The 18,742-nt window shown below is 36.4% G+C and overlaps 1 protein-coding gene across 1 annotated transcript in view; it reads left to right on the top strand.

Moving 5' to 3' along the window:
* Nucleotides 1–18,742, top strand: part of OPTN (optineurin) — a 91,703-nt gene that overhangs the window by 42,845 nt on the left and 30,116 nt on the right. The window contains exons 6-10 of the mRNA XM_042780223.1: nt 7,059–7,161; nt 9,476–9,591; nt 11,738–11,887; nt 12,246–12,339; nt 13,349–13,507. Of these exons, the coding sequence (XP_042636157.1) occupies nt 7,059–7,161; nt 9,476–9,591; nt 11,738–11,887; nt 12,246–12,339; nt 13,349–13,507 (622 nt within the window). The remainder of the gene's footprint in view (nt 1–7,058; nt 7,162–9,475; nt 9,592–11,737; nt 11,888–12,245; nt 12,340–13,348; nt 13,508–18,742) is intronic.

Raw genomic sequence — 18,742 nt, 5'->3', positions numbered from 1 at the left:
CTCTGGGTAGCTGGCTGTGACCAAGCAGTGACCACAACCTTGCCCCTTGTCAGCTCTACTATATACCTGGGGATTCTGATCATTCACATAAACTTATAGGACTATTGTCTGCCAACCCTATATATGCTCTTGGATACATTCCCTATTTCATAGACATACCTAATCGTTTAGCTTGTCCACCTATCTATCCATCCATATATCCATGTTTGCCTTCACTGAGAACTCAGTACTGTAATTGTGAAATTATAGTATTTTAAGAAGCACTTTCTAGTCAAAGCAGTTTAATTTTTAACTATAGGAAGACATATTCTAAAATATGAAACATAAATGATTTATTAATAATTAGGTTATCCTAGAAGCTATGTTAGCATTTGTGCTATTTGATAGTCAGCTTTTTTCAAAAGTGAAAAAGATGTTATTGCTATGCTAGGTTTTTATACTATCCCTGGAAAAACTCAGTTGTGACTTCCAGGAGATAACTACCATGTGTTCTTATGTAGGAAAATATTTGTCCTGCCTTTTTGGAAAATCTCAAGTCATAGAAAGAAGGAAGAAAGGAAGGAAGAAAGCAAGCAAGCATACATGCACACACACAGACACACATACACATGCAGACGTATGTTCTTCTTTTTACATCTTAATTATTACACCTGAATCATTTTTGAAGGGAGAGGTTATGCATTGAATGAGACCTTTAATAGCCATGAGTAATCAAAACATGTTTATATTTTATAAGTATGTTTACACCATTCCAAGAAGTCAAGTTTAACCAGTAATTCAACCTGACTTAGACTAACATGATTAAGTTTCATAATACAAGTATATTAATATAATTACTATCACTAAATTATATACCTAAAAAATGTTGAATTGGAAGATGTGTTATGTATATTTTTACAACAATAAAAAAGTATAAATGTAAAATTTGCTAATTATACATTCTTATTTTTCATGTGATATACATAATTCCTATTTTCAGAATAAAATAGGTTTCTGTCTTGGAAACTAAGAGGTATAGCTCTTCAGATTGCAGCTAATAAATTAGGCCTGCCTTTCAGGTAGATGTTTCATACCCTCACCTTGAGCATCCTGTAAAGGGTCCCTTTCTCAACAGCATTAAAATTCTGTGAGCCAGCCTGCTCTCAGTATTTAACAACGGGAAAGCCAGTGATTAGCTGCCTGCATTAATACTGTTCTTTGCATAGGTATCAGGATGATGATTTCCTGCTAGCTAAAGGAGGACTGAAAAGAATAAAATTACTGACACATGAAAAACCTGGCCTGATTTACACAGTATATAACTCACTGCTGTCAAGTCAATCTCAACTCATAGTGACCCCTCCTTGGGTTTCTGAGACAATTTCTCTACGGAAGTAGATTGCCCAGTCTTCCTTCCGAGGAGTGGCTGGTGGGTTTGAACCACCAGCCCTCTGATTAGCAGTCAAATGCCTTAGGCCCTATGCTACCAGAGCTCCCACACATCATATTCTATATATCATATACATAGTATACAGAATATGATAAAACTCGTTCAAGGACCTGAAATGTCATCTTCTCAAAGAGTCATTCTTTTTTTTTTTTAATTATTATTTTTATTTTAAGAGCTTGTTTTACATTGAACGTCATGCATACATTTAGTTTCATTCCCCATTCGCCATGCCCAACCCTAACCCAGTCTCCTCCCCTCCCTACCCTGCAACCCTCCCCCTGTGCCCCTCATAATTATGCACTCCTGTTTGTCCAGCATTTCCTCAGACTGAATGTTAGTCCTCTGGTGTCCCATGGTCTATTGCTCTAAGGGATGTATTACCATTGAGTGTGTGGGTGCGGCATCCTGGGTTGAGCAGTCTGCGTGCACATCTTGTTAACTATTGGGCTGAGAGCCTGCCCCTGGGGGTGAGTTTTATTCCAGGCTCTGAATTAATTTCAGGGCCATAGTATTGAGAGTCTCACCAGATTTCATCTGATCAGTAATTCTGGTCATTATTGAGTTTTTGGATTTTGTTCCACGTTTTCCCTCCCACTCTATCCAGGATCTCCAGATTTCATCCTTTCCTGAGTGGTTGGCATTGGTAGCCGGGCACCATCCAGTTCTTCTAGTCTAGAGGGCCAACATGTCCTAGGGCTGATTGCTTCTACATGTCCTTTTTTTTTTTTTTTTTTTTTTTTTTTTCACTTCCAACGCTAGGAGACCATTAGCTGCATCTTAGATGGCTACTTGAAAGCTTTTACCCCAGTTGCTACTCACCAATGTAGTATGTGGAGCAACGCTTTTATGTATTTTGTTGTGCAAATTAAGTCTGATGTACCCCAGTACTATGGTCCTGAGGTAGTAGATCTATTGGATCTCTCTCCTATAGTGTCTGGATGTCTGAGAGGGATTACTCTGTGTCTGTCTTCTATTGTTTCTGTAAGGACTGCAGGTATTTTGTATCACTGGTGTCTGTACAAGATTAGCCTCAGCTGAGTCTATCCTTGGTCTAGAATATACCTCTATTCACTGACCCCTGTCTGATCATCTCAGGTGTTTGTCTTTATCTGTATAGCCTAGTGTTTGGTGTTAATGACCATGTTGTATTGTGGACACATTGGTTGTTTTAGCATCTGTCGTCTATCTCTTATGTACAGAGTTCGGTGTCCTCTTATTTCCCAATGTTATCAATGGTGGTCATATATCCTTCCCGTATATCCCTCCCCCTACCCATCCTACCCATGTCAGCGTGTAAGCCCCAACTAGCCCTAAATTAATCTCTCCCATTCCCTCCCCATCCCCGTAACCTACGAGGTGAGTTCCCTTTCCCAAGCAAACCCTTCTCTGTCTTTTTACAGTAATGAGCTCATACAGTACTTGTCCTTCTGCAATTGACTTATTTCACTCAGCATAATGTCCTCCAGGTTCATCCACATTGTGAGATGATTCGTGTATCCCTCATTGTTCTTTAATGAGGCATAGTATTCCATTGTGTAGATATACCATAATTTGGTTATCCACTCATACGTTGATGGGCATTTAGGTTGTTTCCATCTTTTTGCTATGGTGAATTGTGCTGCAGTGAACATAGATGTACATATGTCTGTTCGTGTGCTATCTCTCACCTCTTTAGGATATATTCCTAGTAATGGAATTGCTGGGTCAAATGGTACTTCTATTTTCAGTTTTTTTAAGGAAATGCCTTACCATTTGCTATAATGGTTGTACCATTTTACAATCCCACCAGCAGTGCACAAAAGTTCTAATCTCTCCACAACCCTGCCAGCATTTGTTATTATCTGATCTGTTGAACTTTGCTGTTATTGCTGGGGTGAGATGATATCTCATTGTTGTTTTGATTTGCATCTCTCTAATGATGAATGATCGTGAGCAATTTCTCATGTGTTTGTTGGCTGCTTGTATATCTTCTTTGGTGAAGTGTCTGTTCAAGTCTTTTGCCCATTTGTGAATTGGGTTATTTATCTTTTGGGTGTTGAGGTGTTGAAGTTTTCTGTAGATTTTGGAGATAAGTCCTTTGTCAGATATGTCATAGGCAAATATTTTCTCCCAATCTGTAGGTTCTCATTTTACCCTTTTGACGAAATCTTTTGATGCACACAAGAATTTAATTTTTAAAAGGTTCCAGTCATCTAGCTTCTCTTCTATCTCCTGCACATTCTGGGTTATGCTTAACAGTCTATTTATGCCGTAAATTTGGGCTCCTAGATTTGCCCCTATTTTATCTTTGATGAATTTTATAGTTTAGGGTTTTACATTTAAGTCTTTGATCCAGCTTAAGTTTGTTTTTGTGTATGGGGTGAGGTATGGGTTTTGTTTCATTTTTCTACAGGTGGATATCCAGTTTTGCCAGCACCATTTGTTAAAGAGGCTATCTCTTCCCCATTTAATGGGCTTTGGGCCTTTGTCAAAGATCAGTTGTCCATAGATGGATGGATCTATGTCTGAACTTTTGATTCTGTTCCATTGGTCTGTCTGTCTATCATTGTATCAATACCATGCTGTTTTGAGTACTGTGGCTATATAGTAATTCTTAAGATCTGGGAGTGTGAGACCTCCCACTTTGTTTTTCTTCTTGAGAAGTACTCTGCTTATTCGAGGTCCCTTTCCTTTCCATATGAAATTACTAATTAGTTTTTCCATGTCCTTGAAATATTTTGTTGAAATCTGGATCGAGATTGCGTTAAATGTATGGATTGCTTTAGGTAGTATTGACATTTGCACAATGTTTAGTCTACCTATCCATGAACAAGGCAGGTTCTTCCATTTATGTAGTACCCTTGTATCTCTTGTAGCAGTGTTTTATAATTTTCTGTATAGGTCCTTTGTGTCTCTGGTGAGGTTTATTTGTAGATATTTTATCTTTTTCATAGCTATAATGAATGGTATGGTTTCCCTTATTTCTTTATCAGAGGAGTCCTTCCTGGTGTAGAGAAATCCAACTGATTTTCATATGTTGATCTTGTATCCTGCCACTTTGCCGAACCTCTCTATTAGTTCCAGTAGTCTTTTTATTGAGTCCCTTGGGTTTTCTATGTATAGGATCATATCATCTGCAAATAGAGATAGTTTTAATTCTTCTTTGCCAATATGTATGCCTTTTATTTCTCTTTCTTGCCTTATTGCCCTGGCCAGGACTTCCAATACAATGTTAAATAGAAGTGGTGATAGAGGGTATCCCTGTCTGGTTCCCATTCGTAAGGGGAATGCCTTGAGTCTTTCTCCATTAATAATGATGTTGGCTGTTGGCTTTGTATAAATATCCTTTATTATGTTGAGGAATTTCCCTTCTATACCTATTTTGCTGAGAGTTTTAAATAGGAATGGATGTTGGATTTTATCAAATGCCTTTTCTGCATCAATTGATATAATAATATGGTCCTTTTCCTTTGTTTTGTTTATGCGGTGGATTACATTGATTGATTTTCTGATGTTGAACCACCCTTGCAAACCTGGTATGAATCCCACTTGGTCTGGATGTATTCATTTTTTGATATGTTGTTGGATTCTGTTGGCCAGGATTTTGTTAAAGATTTTTGCATCTATGTTCATGAGTGATACTGGTCTGTAGTTTTCCTTTCTAGTGTTGCCTTTCCCTGGTTTTGGTATTAGTGCTATGCTGCTTCATAAAATGAGTTTGGGAGTACTCCATCTTTTTCTATGTTCCATAAAAGTTTATAGCTTTGGAAACCCAGTGAGGGTCACTATGAGTCAGAATCAACTCAAAAGCAGTGAGTTTAGTTTTTTGGTTTTTTTTTTTTTTTTTTTAATGAATGTAATATGTTTCCTTATGTCTCTAAGGATATTAATGATAGTTGTTTGTTTTTTCCCTCACCCTGGCATATTCTATTTTCACCAAGTTGGTTTTTTCTGTTTTACCCTCATGTTTTTATTTTAGATGTTTCCTCAAATGTCTAACAGTCTTAACTATTTAAGGGAGGGGCGGTTAGATGCCGATTGGAGCCCTGTGCACGTGTGTAGAGAGGTTTCATTGGGAGATTTCCTAGGGGAAGCCTTAGTCAGTAACTGTAAATCTTTTCCCTTGTGCTGGTCAGATTCTTCAAAGAAGACTCTTCCAGTCTCCTTTCTGGAAAGTATTTTTCTAAATACCTTTTAGAAAAAGAAGGCTGAGAGTCTCAATATTCAGTATGTAAATTCCCCCTTTTTTCAGTAGGGATCCCAAGCCCTCAAATCTACCTACCTAAGGTCTCTCAGTCCAGAGATCCTTTATTTTATTCTCTTCAGCCTTCTAGTCTTCTTAAAAATAGGCTTTTAAATAATCCTCCTGTTTTTACCTCCACCTTTATTGCCATTTTCAGAGGTACTCTGAGCCTTATGGAGGTTTCACAGTGTGAGTTGGGTAACTTCCTGGCTTTCCCTACTGTTGACTTAGGATCCTGTGTTCTTGGGCTGCTAAATCAGTTACCACTCATACCCATGCTTTCCAGCTGTTCTGGTTACATAGTGCTGCTCTGACAAGAATATACCATGATGGGATGGCCTTAACAAACAGGAGTTTATTCTTACACTTTAGAGGCTTTAAGTCCAAGTTCAGAGTGCCAGGCTCTAGAGGCTGTGTGAAAGCCCCTCAGCCTTTTGGGCTTTAGCTCTGCCTCTTGCTCCTGGCCCACTGAAGCTAGAGGCATCTCTTCACTCAGGCAGCTGTTAGCTGCTGAAGCTCACAAGCCCAAGGTTGACAAATAAAATGGCATAGTCCCAATGTTACCAAAGTACACACATGGCAGGCCATTGATTCAAGTCCATTGAAAGTCTCAGGATTGGCAGAGCATGGCAGGCTGCTGAACGACTCGGCTACGTGCAGAGGTCAAGTGTGCCTTAAGCTAGAGACCATTCTCAAAGCTGTTCCTTATATCCAGGAAACAGACCACATACCCAAAGGTAGTACTCAGCTGCTCACAGTAGATTCCACCATGGAGTTGATTACCAGTCTCATCATGGGGAATACTACTTCCAGCTGCTCAGCCACTCAACCAGGCCCAGCCAAGTTGACACACAAAGTTAATTACCACACCACGTTCCAAGAGTTTCTTGGTATTATTTCCTCTCCCTTTCTTTTTGTTCTTCTAGTATGGGGACTTTAAAAAGTCACTTTAGTGGTGTTTTGGATGGGAGAGAAATCATATGTCTATGTTTAACCTACTGTCTTTTTCTATCTTTTGTATTGGAATGGCTTTCATGGGTTTGTGATTAAGGATAAAAAGAGTATTGATACATTTGTTTGCTTATTCAGGGGTTTGTCAACTTAGATGGGTCCAAAAGGAAAATCTTTCTTTCTTTCTTTGCTGAATCCTTATAAAGAAGAGTCACACTCATATAACACATACACATGTTCATGCACAATGACACTGTGGGAGTTCATCTCTTAAATCAATTCTAGTCAATTTTATGATGAAAAATAAAACCTAAGTTACTATAATGAATGTAGAGAGATTTTGAATCCCCTTGATCCTCTATCCAGAATGTGAACAGTGTTCTTTTTAGTGCTTCTACAATTATTCCTTCTGAAAACAAAAAGAAAGTAACTTTTCTACATTCTATAATTTTTCAGAATTTCAGTGTTTGAAAAGAAAGCAAATGATTATTCTGAGATTGAGACCCAGACTGAGGAGAGCACAGAAGCAGAGAAAGAAGAGGAGAAAGGCACGGAAACTGTGGGTACTAAGATTCTAAGACTCTTACCACATACCCAATGGGCATACCAATAGGTAGTATAGAAAATGGGTCAGAGTCTTATGTGTATATGCTTTGTTGTGGTTGTGCACTATCAAGTCGATTCTGACTCATAGGAACCCTAGTGGTGCCATGGTTAAGTGCTTGGCTGCTTGCTATCTGATAGGTCGGTGATTTAAAACCATAAGCAACGCCACAGGAGAAAAACCTGGTGATCTGCTCCTGTGAAGATTACAGTTTAGGAAACTCCATAAGGCAGTAGGGTTACTGAGTATATGCTTTAGAAGTAGGTTACTATGAGTATATGCTTTAGAAGTATAGAAATAACTTTAATGCTGAGTGTTTTCTACTTCTCTTGTTTTTGCTTATTCTGATTTGAATTGGTTCGTATAAATTGCAGTGAGATATATCCTATCAGTAGTCTAGGAAATTACTCCTGTACCTCTTTTTGACTAATTTCCTCTCCTAAGTACTTAAGTGAACTGGTCAGCTTAGTGAAAATGGAATTTTGTCCACTTTATAGTATGATCAATCATATGAGTGTCAAAAATAAACAACTCAGAACACTTTTAACAGATTACTGTGCAGGTTTAATAGACGTATTTAAAATTGGGCAGCACATTATTACTAAGTAAATCAGTATTGTGATTAATTAGGATTTTCAGGGTACTCATCTATAATTTCATTAGGAACTTTGAACAAAAATTTTTTGATTTGTTGACGATTATGTCAGAATAAACATAAATCTTAGAGCAATGTGTGCTCAAACGTTATCAAAGCTTAAATAGAAACCTTAGTGAGACAATCACAAGATCATTAAGCCATGATTACAAGACCTCTTGAGTCTTGGAAATAGTATATGTTCATTAAATTTCAATTGTTCTCTGCTTCAAAAAGTTAGTTCTAGTTCAAGGTATAGCTTATAGGTATTAAAAATTTTTTTTTATGTAGATATATGATTATACAAGGAGCTCTGGTGGTGTAGTGCCTAAGGCATTTGACTGCTAACCAGAAGGCTGGTGGTTCAAACCCACCAGCCACTCCTCGGAAGGAAGGTTGAGCAATCTTCTTCCATAGTGATACCGCCTCAGAAACCCAAGGAGGGGTTGTTATGAGTCAGATCCAACTCTACAGCAGTGTGTTGCATTGTTGCGTTGCATATGATTATACAGCGCATAGGTTTCTAGCATTTAATTAGATGATTTTAATGTAATGGGTAAGAGAACTCTCTGTTTTCATAAAGCAAAACTTCCAGTTTTATTTCACAGGAGGATAGGACATGACCAGGAAGCTTGAGGTAACACTGAAAGATTTTGGTTCTACTTGTTTGAATAAAATTGCAGGTGCATGTGTGTATGTGTCTACTGATTTGAATAAAATTGCAGGTGCGTGTGTGTGTGTGTATGTGTAGTTCTGTCATAACTTAGAGATATATCTTTGAGCCTACAAACAGAAAGCCTTAAACTTAGGGAAAGTTAATAAAGCCATGAAGTTACAGTATACACGGTAGCCCACATGATGCACATATACATAAAATACTCACTTTAGCTGATTCATTTATTCAGCAAATATATACTGAATGCCTACTGTATGTCATGCTCTGGACTGAGTCTCCTAGGATTTTAAAAGAATGGAGAACATTTAGAAAGTTGAGTTGATGAGACCACCAGTATTAATACCCTATTAAGTAAAACTAATTCAGTAACTGATAGAAAACTGCTGAGACTTCCAAAACAACATAAAACTCATTTATAATGATAATAGAGCTGCCAGGATTAAAAAAAAAAAAAAAACTATATATCAAAAAATAGTTGACTAAACTAGAAATATGGATTGGCAAAGGAATATGAGGGTGAGTTGTGAGCTGGATAAATAAGATTGTAGTTTTACAACACTGTGATCTGTGATCTCCTGAACTATGCTGTTAGTTGGCATCAAGTTGATTTTGATTCATGGTCACCCATGTATGCAGAGTAGAACTGCTCCATAGAGTTTTCAAGACTGACTTTTGAGAAACAGATCAGCATGCTGTCTTCTGAGGCTTCTCTTATAATGTTCAAACCTTTTGGCTGGTAGTCGAGTGCTTAACTATATGCTATACCCAGGGACTCTCCTAAATTTTGATGAGGGTTCATTTTAATTGTGATAAAGTCATTATTAAAAATGCATCCAAATTCACCAATAAATGCTTTAGGAGGAAACAGAGTTATGTCTCATAAAAAGGTTCATTTAAAGAGATTAAATCATCAGAGGATGATAAGCATATATCTGTGTTTGAAATCTCCTGTATAATAGGTTGGAAGTGAAGTGGAAACACTGAACCTTCAGGTGACAACCCTGTTTAAAGAGCTTCAAGAGGCTCATACCAAACTCAGTGAAGCAGAGCTAATGAAGAAGAGACTTCAAGAAAAGTAAGAATGAGAGATGAATTTTATCCTCCTAAAAATGTACATTTTTACGAAGTATGCTACTATATTATTGTTATATTTTTGCAAAATACGTTACTACGCAAAAACATGTTGTTTGTTATGTGCCATTGAGGCAGACCCAACTCACCCTCCTTGGGTTTCTGAGGCAGTATCACTACAGAAGTAGATTGCCCAACCTTCCTTCCAAGGAGTGGCTGGTGGGTTTGAACTGCTAGCCTTCTGGTTAGCAGTCTAGTGTCTTAGGCACTATGCTACCAGAGCTCCAAGGTAGTAGATCTTTACAGAAGTAGATTGCCTCATCTTCCTTCTGCAGAGTGGATGGTGGGTTAGAACTGCCAGCCTTCTGATTAGCTGTCAAATACCTTAGGCACTAGGCCACCAGACCTCCTAAAGAAAAATAGAGACCTAATTAAAATATGAATTTAGAAAATGCTAACGTACAGGTTGGGAGCTCTGGTGGCATAGTGCCTAAGGCATTTGACTGCTAACCAGAAGGCTGGCGGTTCAAACCCACCAGCCACTCCTCGGAAGGAAGGTTGGGCAATCTACTTCCATAGTGATGCTGCGAATACTGCCTTGGAAACCCAAGGAGGGGTCGCTATGAGTCGGATCCAACTCGATGGCAGTGAGTTTGTTGTTGCTGTTTTGTTTTTAATGTACAGGTTAATGTTCAAACAGGAAATAATTGTAGTCCTATGGGGGTGGGGTCAGTGGCCTTGATTCTGCTGTTTGGGGCCCTGAGTTAAGTATAAAAGCTCATGTGAATACCTGTATAAATCTGTGAGCCAGCTTTCCTGTGACTTACTTAAACTGACAACACTGACATGAACAAACATAAAAGAAAGTTGGAAAGAGCAAAAAGAGATTTGTTTAGAGAAAAAAATCATTTGCACTCAATTTTTAAGGATAACATATAAAATGAGAATTTTGCATTTGCTAATTTCTCATGATGTAAGAAGTTACTCAAAACCTAGGAAAACTAAACTGATATTCTATTGCACTAGTGGGAAAACATATTTCCAGCATAATATATAGATGTATGTTTTCTTGGATTTATACTTAGCACTGCTATACAGTGTTATGGTAACGTGGTACAGAATAGCAGCTAAAGCTAAGGACTTTAACAAACATAGGTTTAAAATAAGGGTCTACCACTTACTTGTGTTATTATATTGGCAAGTTACCTATCTTTGTAAAGTGTGTGTCATGTTCTTACTTCATATATGCTATTAAATTAGACAACATTTAAGTGCTTGGCATTAATGCCTTTCATATCACTACCATTGTATTGGGGGCTCTGGTACCGTAGTGCCTAAGGCACTTGACTGCTAACCAGAAGGCTGGCGGTTCAAGCCCACCAGCCACTCCTTGGAAGGAAGGTTGGGCAATCTACTTCCATAGTGATACTGCCTCAGAAACCCAAGGAGGGGTCGCTATGAGTCGGGTCTGAATCGACAGCACATAACAACATTGCTGTACTGAAATCTCTTTTTGATCTTTAAGAGGACATAGGGCATTTCCTATTAAATCTTCGTCAGAAGTCATAATCTTTGTGCTTAACAGAACCGATAGCTTCTTTAAATATAAAAGGTATTGATAGATCATAATAGAGAAGTACCTTTGGCCAATTACTACTTTGGTCTGGTTTAAATACAAATATATTAGCAAGACTGCTTAGAACAGTTGTTGAAAGTGGATAGTAACTCATGTGATCTTAGATCTTTGCTTTTCTGGACATAAGGGTTCAGAAAAATGAATGTCTAGGAAAAAGTCATGGAGGATAAAATATTTTATTTTGTACCATTAAATCCTTGAAAATAGAACCCTTAAGATGTTTTGTATTTGCTACATAATCTGTTGTTGTTGTTGTTATGTGCCGTTGAGTCAGACCTGACTCATAGCGACCCCTCCTTGGGTTTCCGAGGCAGTATCACTACGGAAGTAGATTGCCCCATCTTCCTTCAGAGGAGTGGCTGGTGGATTTGAACCACCAGCCTTCTGGTTATCAGTCAAGTGCCTTAGGCACTATGCTACCAGAGCTCCTGCTACATAATCTAGGTGTTTGGTTAAAGGCCACTGAGAAGTGAAGGAATACTGTTTGTTCTCATGAAGTCTTAATCTTTCTTAGGTGTCAGGCCCTTGAAAGGAAACATTCTGCAACCCCATCAGAGTTGAATGAAAAGCAAGAACTTGTATATAATAACAAAAAGCTAGAGCTACAAGTGGAAAGCATGAGATCAGAAATCAAAATGGAACAAGCCAAAACAGAGGATGAAAAGTGAGTATGCTATGATTGAATGGGCTACTTGCTGAAAGGAGATACAACAGTGATTTTAAACAGATTGGAATTAGGATTTGAGAATAAAATTATGAAATTTCTCATTTTTTAGAAGGAATAGTGGGAGACTTTGCTAAGGGAATAAGTTTTATCATAAAATTATGGAAATGATTTGCATTCTATTTTGATTTTTCAGGAAAGATTATTTTCTTTTAGAATAGGAAAATGCTAGTTGTTGGTGGGGTGATAAAGGAAAGCAGATTTTGCTACTTCAGTGTTCAGAAGAAGGTTAGTAGGCAAGTCTATAATTATGTTTCTATTACCCTCCCCAAGATTATCTTTTTTTTTTTTTAAATAGGGCCAAATTATCCACTCTACAGTTGACACACAGCAAGCTTCTTCAAGAACACAGTAATGCATTGAAAACAATTGAAGAACTAAAAATAAAAGAGGTATTCATACAAAAAAATATTATTTTCACACTTGCAATGAATGGCAACCATCAAACATTTTACATGTAAAATAGTTACGTTAATCCTTAACTAAGTCTGGTCTCAGGTTGTTTTTCAATTTAAACTTGATTTTTTTGCACATAAATGTTTACAACTTCTGATATTTTATATATGAGGGTATGTGTGTACATACATATATACATATATATACACACACACACAATACTCTTTGAGTACAAAGATAATGCTAATGTCCTCCACTCAGAATGAATGAACCACCCATTGCTGTAGAGTCTGCAGAGCCTTTTAAACTACTGGCCTTTTGGTTAGCAGCTCAGTTCTTAACCACTGCTCTATCAGGGCTTCTTTTTTCAGTCAGGCAAAAAAACAAAAACCCATTGCCTTCGAGTCAGATCCAACTCATAGCAACCCCTCCTTGGGTTTCCGAGGCAGTATCACTACGGAAGTAGGTTGCCCAACCTTCTTTCCGAGGAGTGGCTGGTGGATTTGAACCGCCAGCCTTCTGGTTAGCAGTCAAATGCCTTAGGCACTATGCTACCAGAGCTCCTTGTAACACTAACTTACTCAGAAAATTGTGTTCTTTTACTGCTTACAAATAATCATTTCCTGTAATACGTTGTTGTTGTTGTTGTTGTTGTTGTTGTTGTTATGTGCCATCGAGTCGGCCCTGACTCACAGTGACCCCTCCTTGGGTTTCCGAGGCAGTATCACTATGGAAGTAGGATTGCCCAACCTTCCTTCCGAGGAGTGGCTGATGGGTTTGAACCGCCAGCCGTCTGGTTAACAGGCAAGTGTCTTTAGCCACTATGCTACCAGAGCTCCCTGTAATACGTTAGGAAATGATTATTTGTAAGCAGTAAAAGAACACAATTTTCTGAGTAAGTTAGTGTTGCTAATTAACATAATAGTTTAGAGCCAATATTTTTTAGAAGTAAACCTTTATCTAATCATTTCAACACCATTTCAATAATAGACCTGTCTTTTTCAGTCAGAAAAAGTGGACAGGGCAGTGTTGCAGGAACTAAATGAAAAACTGGAATTGGCAGAGAAGGCTCTGGCTTCCAAGCAGCTTCAAATGGATGAGATGAAGCAGACCATTGCCAAGCAGGAAGAGGACCTTGAAACCATGGCTGTCCTCAGGGCCCAGGTGGGTTACGCTCTGAAAAATGGGCTCAGATTTTATATTTCAAGTAGGAAAGTTTAAAAAAATGAATATTTTTATTTTCTATTTTTCCACTATTTTTTTTCAACTTTTTAAATTGAAGTATATGTTGTTGTTAAGTGCCATCAAGTTGGTTCTAACTATGTGACCCTATGTACAGCAGAATGAAACACTGCCTGGTCCTGCGTCATCCTCACAATCATTGCTATGTTGAGCCTGTTATTGTAGCTAAGTGTCAGTCCATCTCAATGAGGATTTTCCTATTTTTCACTGATTCTCTAATTTACCAAGCATGCCATCCTTCTCCAGAGACTGGTCCCTCCTGATAACATGTCCAAAGTACCTGAGACGAAATCACTCCATCCTCTCTTGTAAGGAGCATTCTTGCTGTACTTCTTCTAAGACAGATTTGTTTGCTCTTCTGGCAGTCCAGGGTATAGTCAGTATTCTTTGCAAACACCATTAATTCAAAGACATCAGTTCTTCAGACTTCCTAAATCACTGTCCAGCTTTTGCACACATATGAGATGACTGAAAATACTGTCACTTGGATCAGGCTTACCTTAGACTTCAAAGTGAATCTTTGTTTTTTAACACTTTAAAGAAGTCTTTTGCAGCAGATTTGACCGATGCAATTTATTATTTAATTTCTTGACTGCTGTTTCCATGGGTGTTGATTGTGTATCCAAGTAGAATGAAATCTTTGACAACTTCACTACTTGCTCCATTTATCACAATGCTGTTTATTGGTCCATTTGTGAAGATTTTGTTTTATGTTGAAGATTATAGTCTTTGATCTTCCTTAGTAAATGCTTTAGGTCCTCATTGCTTTCAGCAAGCAAGGTTGTGTCACTCCATATCACAGTTTGTTAATGAGTCTTCCTCCAATCCTGCTGCCATGTTTTTCTTCATATAATCCAACTTCTCAGATTATTTGCTCAGCGTACAAACTGAATAAATATGGTGAAAGGATACAACCATGATGCATATGTTTCCTGATTTTAAACCAGGCATTATTTCCTTCCTTGTTCTATTCAAATGGCAGCTTCTTGGTCTATGTACAGGTTCCACATGAGCACAATTAAGTGCCCTGCAATTCCCATCTTCACAATGTTGTCACATGTGGAAAAGTGCACCAATCTTAAGTATAGAGCTCAGTGAATTAGCATAATGCAAACACTGGTGAAACCACTAATCAGATCAACAACAGAGCATTATCAGCACTCTAGAAACCCTCTTCCCACCTCTAACCCATTCAGTTATTTCCTCCCCCTTTTTTCCAAAATGTAACCATGATTCTGACTTCTAAAACCCTAGTTTACTTTTTGACTCTTGAACTTTATCTAAATGGAATCAAATATTTTCTTTTTTTTTTTTTTTTGAGATTGGCTTTTCCATCAACATTAAGTTTGTGAGATTCATCAGTGTGGTTCCAATAGCTGTAGTTCTCCCATTTTTGTCATTTTATTGGATTTCATTGTATACCATTAGTCATTTATCTGTCAACCATTGTTGGATAATTAGATTATTTCTAGTTTGGTGCATTATGATTAATGTTATGACATTTTTGTATATGCCTCTTTGTTTACATGTGCATGTATTCTATTGGGTACATAGTAAAATTGCTGATTCATAAGATATACTTATTAACTGATATTAATAGATAATTCCAAATGGTTGTACCAGTTTTCGCTCCCATCATCAGTGTTTGAGAGTTCCCATTGTGCTACACCCTTAACACCACTTGTATTATTGGTCTTTTTCATTTTAGCCATTCTGGGAGATATGTAGTGGTATTTTACTTAATTTGCATTTCCCTGATGAATAATAAGTTTGAGTACTTTTTCAAATATTTATTGTTCATTTAAGTATTTTCTTTTGTGCTAGATCAAATATTTGTCTATTTTTATTTGGTTTGCTTGAAATTTTCTTTATTTTGAAGGAATTCTTTATGTACTCTAGATATAAATCCTTGTCAGTGACTTGCCTTTTCCCTTTCATAAGATGTCTTTTTTAATGTATCTTAAAAGTTCTTAATTTTAATGTAGTCTAATTTATCAGTCTTTTCATTTATGATTAGTACTTTTGGTATTGTGTTTAAGAAACTTTCAATATCCTAAGACCACATTCTGTGTTATCTTCTAAAAGCTTTATTGTTTTATCTTTTACATTAAGATCTACTTTGCCCTCTTTGTCATAAATTGTGTCCATGTACACATGAGTCTGTTTATGGACTCTCTATACTGCTCCATTGGTTTATTTGTATATATCATTTATCTGATACTATCTTGTCTTGATTTATTTTAAAGCATAAAAAAATGTTAACATCTGGTAGAATAAAGTCCTCCTATTTTGTTAATATTCTTCAAGAGAACATTAGGTATTCCTTTTCTTTTACATCTTCATATAAATTATAGAATCCATTTGGCATATGCCATATACATACACACACAAACCCACTAGAGTTTTGATTGGAGTTATATTGAATATTTATAGATCAATTTGGAGAGAATTAACATCTTTATACTATTTACTCTTCCAATCCATGAATATGGTATATCTTCTTTAATTGTTCTCAGTAATGTTTTGAATCTTCTTAGTGGAGATTTTGCTCATTTTTAATTAAATTTATTCTAAGACCTATACAATATCTAATAAAAATATAAATAATAGTATATCTAATAAAATATGCCATTTTAATATTTTTATAATACACAGATAATAAATAATAGTATCATAAAATATTAAATAATCGTGTCATTAAAATATTAAATAATCGTGTCATTAAAATATTAAATAATCGTATCATTAAAATATTAATAATGGTATATTTTTTAAAAACTTCATTTCCCGAGGGTAGCTGATATATAGAAGTAAAATTGATTTTTTGTTTATTGATTTTGTATGCAGCAAACTTGCTCAACTCACATTTTAATTCTAGTAATAGTTTTAAATATTCTTTTGAACTTTCTACATAAATATTTACATCACGTTAATAATAACAAAGTTTTTTTTTTATTTGTTCTTTCTATCATTTATATCTTTTTCTTGTTTTACTGCACTGGCAAAGACTCGTAGTACAATGTTGTAGCATAGTAAAGAGAGCAGACACCTTTGTTTTGCTCCCAATCTCATAGGAAATGCTTTCAACATTTTATTGCTAAGTGTTTGTTATAGACTTTTTGTAGATGTAATTTATCAGATTAAGGAAATTCCTTTCTCTTTCTTGTCTATCAATTTTTGTTTTGAACAGATGTTGAATTTTATTTAGGAATTTTTTTTCATATAATGATATAATTAGATAATTATATGTGTTTTCCTTTTGTTAATGTGGTAATTATATTGATTTTTTTATTATTAAACAAACCTTGAGTTCCTTGAATGATCCTCTGTAAATGTTTCTGGATTTGGCTTGCTAATGCTTTGCTTAGGATTTTTGTGTCTATATTCTTTAGTATGATTTTTTTTTTTTTTAATTGTGATTTGGGTGAAAATTTACAACACAAATTCACTTTCCATATAGCAGTTCACATACACTTTGTCTCATGACACTGACCACAATTCACCACAATGCAACAGGACCTCTCCCACTTCTTCCTCACAGTCACTTCTTCCCTGTGTTCATCCTTCCATGCACCCCTGCCCCCTCAGCTGTCTCCCTGTGCATAAACAGCCCTTCTTTCTCCCATGATTGTTCTCTCCAAGGAGTGTATCTACCTCAGGTAAATGTTCAACTCATATGCCTGTCTTTTGTTTGGCTGGAAGCCACAGGTGTAGGTTCAATCCCAGACCTGAAGGGCAGCTAGGGGCCATAGTCTCAGTGGTTCCACCAGGCTCTATCAGACCACAATATTTTTAAGTTAAGTAAATATTACCTAATTGTCTTCCAAATATGCGCAGCCCAAATTATACTCACCAACAGTCTATGAGAGCTCCTGTTTCTCTATGTCCTGGCCATCATTCCTTTAAATCTTTGCCACTCTGATGAAAATAAACAGATCATTTTTTAATTTAACGAAGTCAACAATTTATCATACTCCATATAACCAAACCAAACCAAACTCACTGCCATGGTGTCAGATCTGACTCATAGTGACCCCTCCTTGGGTTTCCAAGGTGGTGTCACTAAGGAAGTAGATTGCCCAACCTTCAAATATGCATTATTAACAACTGCACAGAAGGACTGACTACAGTGAAATGTAGCGTTTCTTTTACCTTGGGTACCTTGTGCTCTACTGGGTTGTTCTACTCTTCTGTAGTCATATATTTTTGCCATATTCTATACATTGATAATTGTTTTGTCTGGATGGATACTCTTGTTCATTCATTCAACAACTCTTTTTTAGCACCCTTGTCAGATACTGTTCACTCTTCTTGGGCTATAGGAATGGACAAAATTAAGACCTTGTTCTGACTAGATCCAAGCTCATAGTGACCCCCTTTGGGTTTCCGAGGCGGTAAATCTTTACAGAAGTAGATTGCCCAGTCTTCTTTCTATGGAGTGGTTAGTGGGTTTAAACCACCAACCTTCTGGTTAGCAGTCAAATACCTTAGGCATTATGCCACCAGAGCTCCTTGTCTTACTAAATCAAAGCTAATAAGTTATGGAAGTGAGATTCTAACTCAAACTTAGTTCTGACTCAAAAGCCTATGATCTGTCAATGATACCAATCATAAGATCCTTAAATGATCTTTTTTTTTTTTTTTTTCTAACTGCAGTTTTGATAAAATGTTTAGATTTTTGTTAATTTTATTCTTAAAAATAATAGATAAATATAACTAATGTCACTGAATTGTATGTTTGAAGAATGTTGAAAAACAAATGATGTATTACATATATTTACCACAATTTAAAAACAAAGTAATAGATAATAATTTTCATCCTGAAACTATTAAATCTGAAAAGAAAAAGCCTATAATTTTAAACATAGAAAGTTATAAACTAGTATTAGAATAGTGCTTAATTTCTAACATTAGTAAGTGGTTTATTTTTACTTTTTGTGGTAACAATGAAGAAATTACTATCATGGTATACTATCTATTTCTTTTTAACAGGTTACCTCAAAATTTAGTGGCTTAACACATCAGTAAACATGTATTATCTCGCACAGTTTTTTTTTTTTCAATTTGTTAAGAGCTTAATTTATAGCATTTTTAATTTTTTTAATTGTGATTTGGGTGAAAATTTACAGAGCAAATTCACTTTCCATACAGCAGTTT

The sequence above is a fragment of the Orycteropus afer genome, unplaced genomic scaffold (assembly GCF_000298275.1).
Source record: "Orycteropus afer afer isolate SDZICR_OR568_19922 unplaced genomic scaffold, OryAfe1.0 scaffold00028, whole genome shotgun sequence".
NCBI lineage: Eukaryota > Metazoa > Chordata > Mammalia > Tubulidentata > Orycteropodidae > Orycteropus > Orycteropus afer.
The sequence above is the reverse complement of the archived record's forward strand: the minus strand, read 5'-3'. Positions and strand labels throughout refer to the sequence as shown.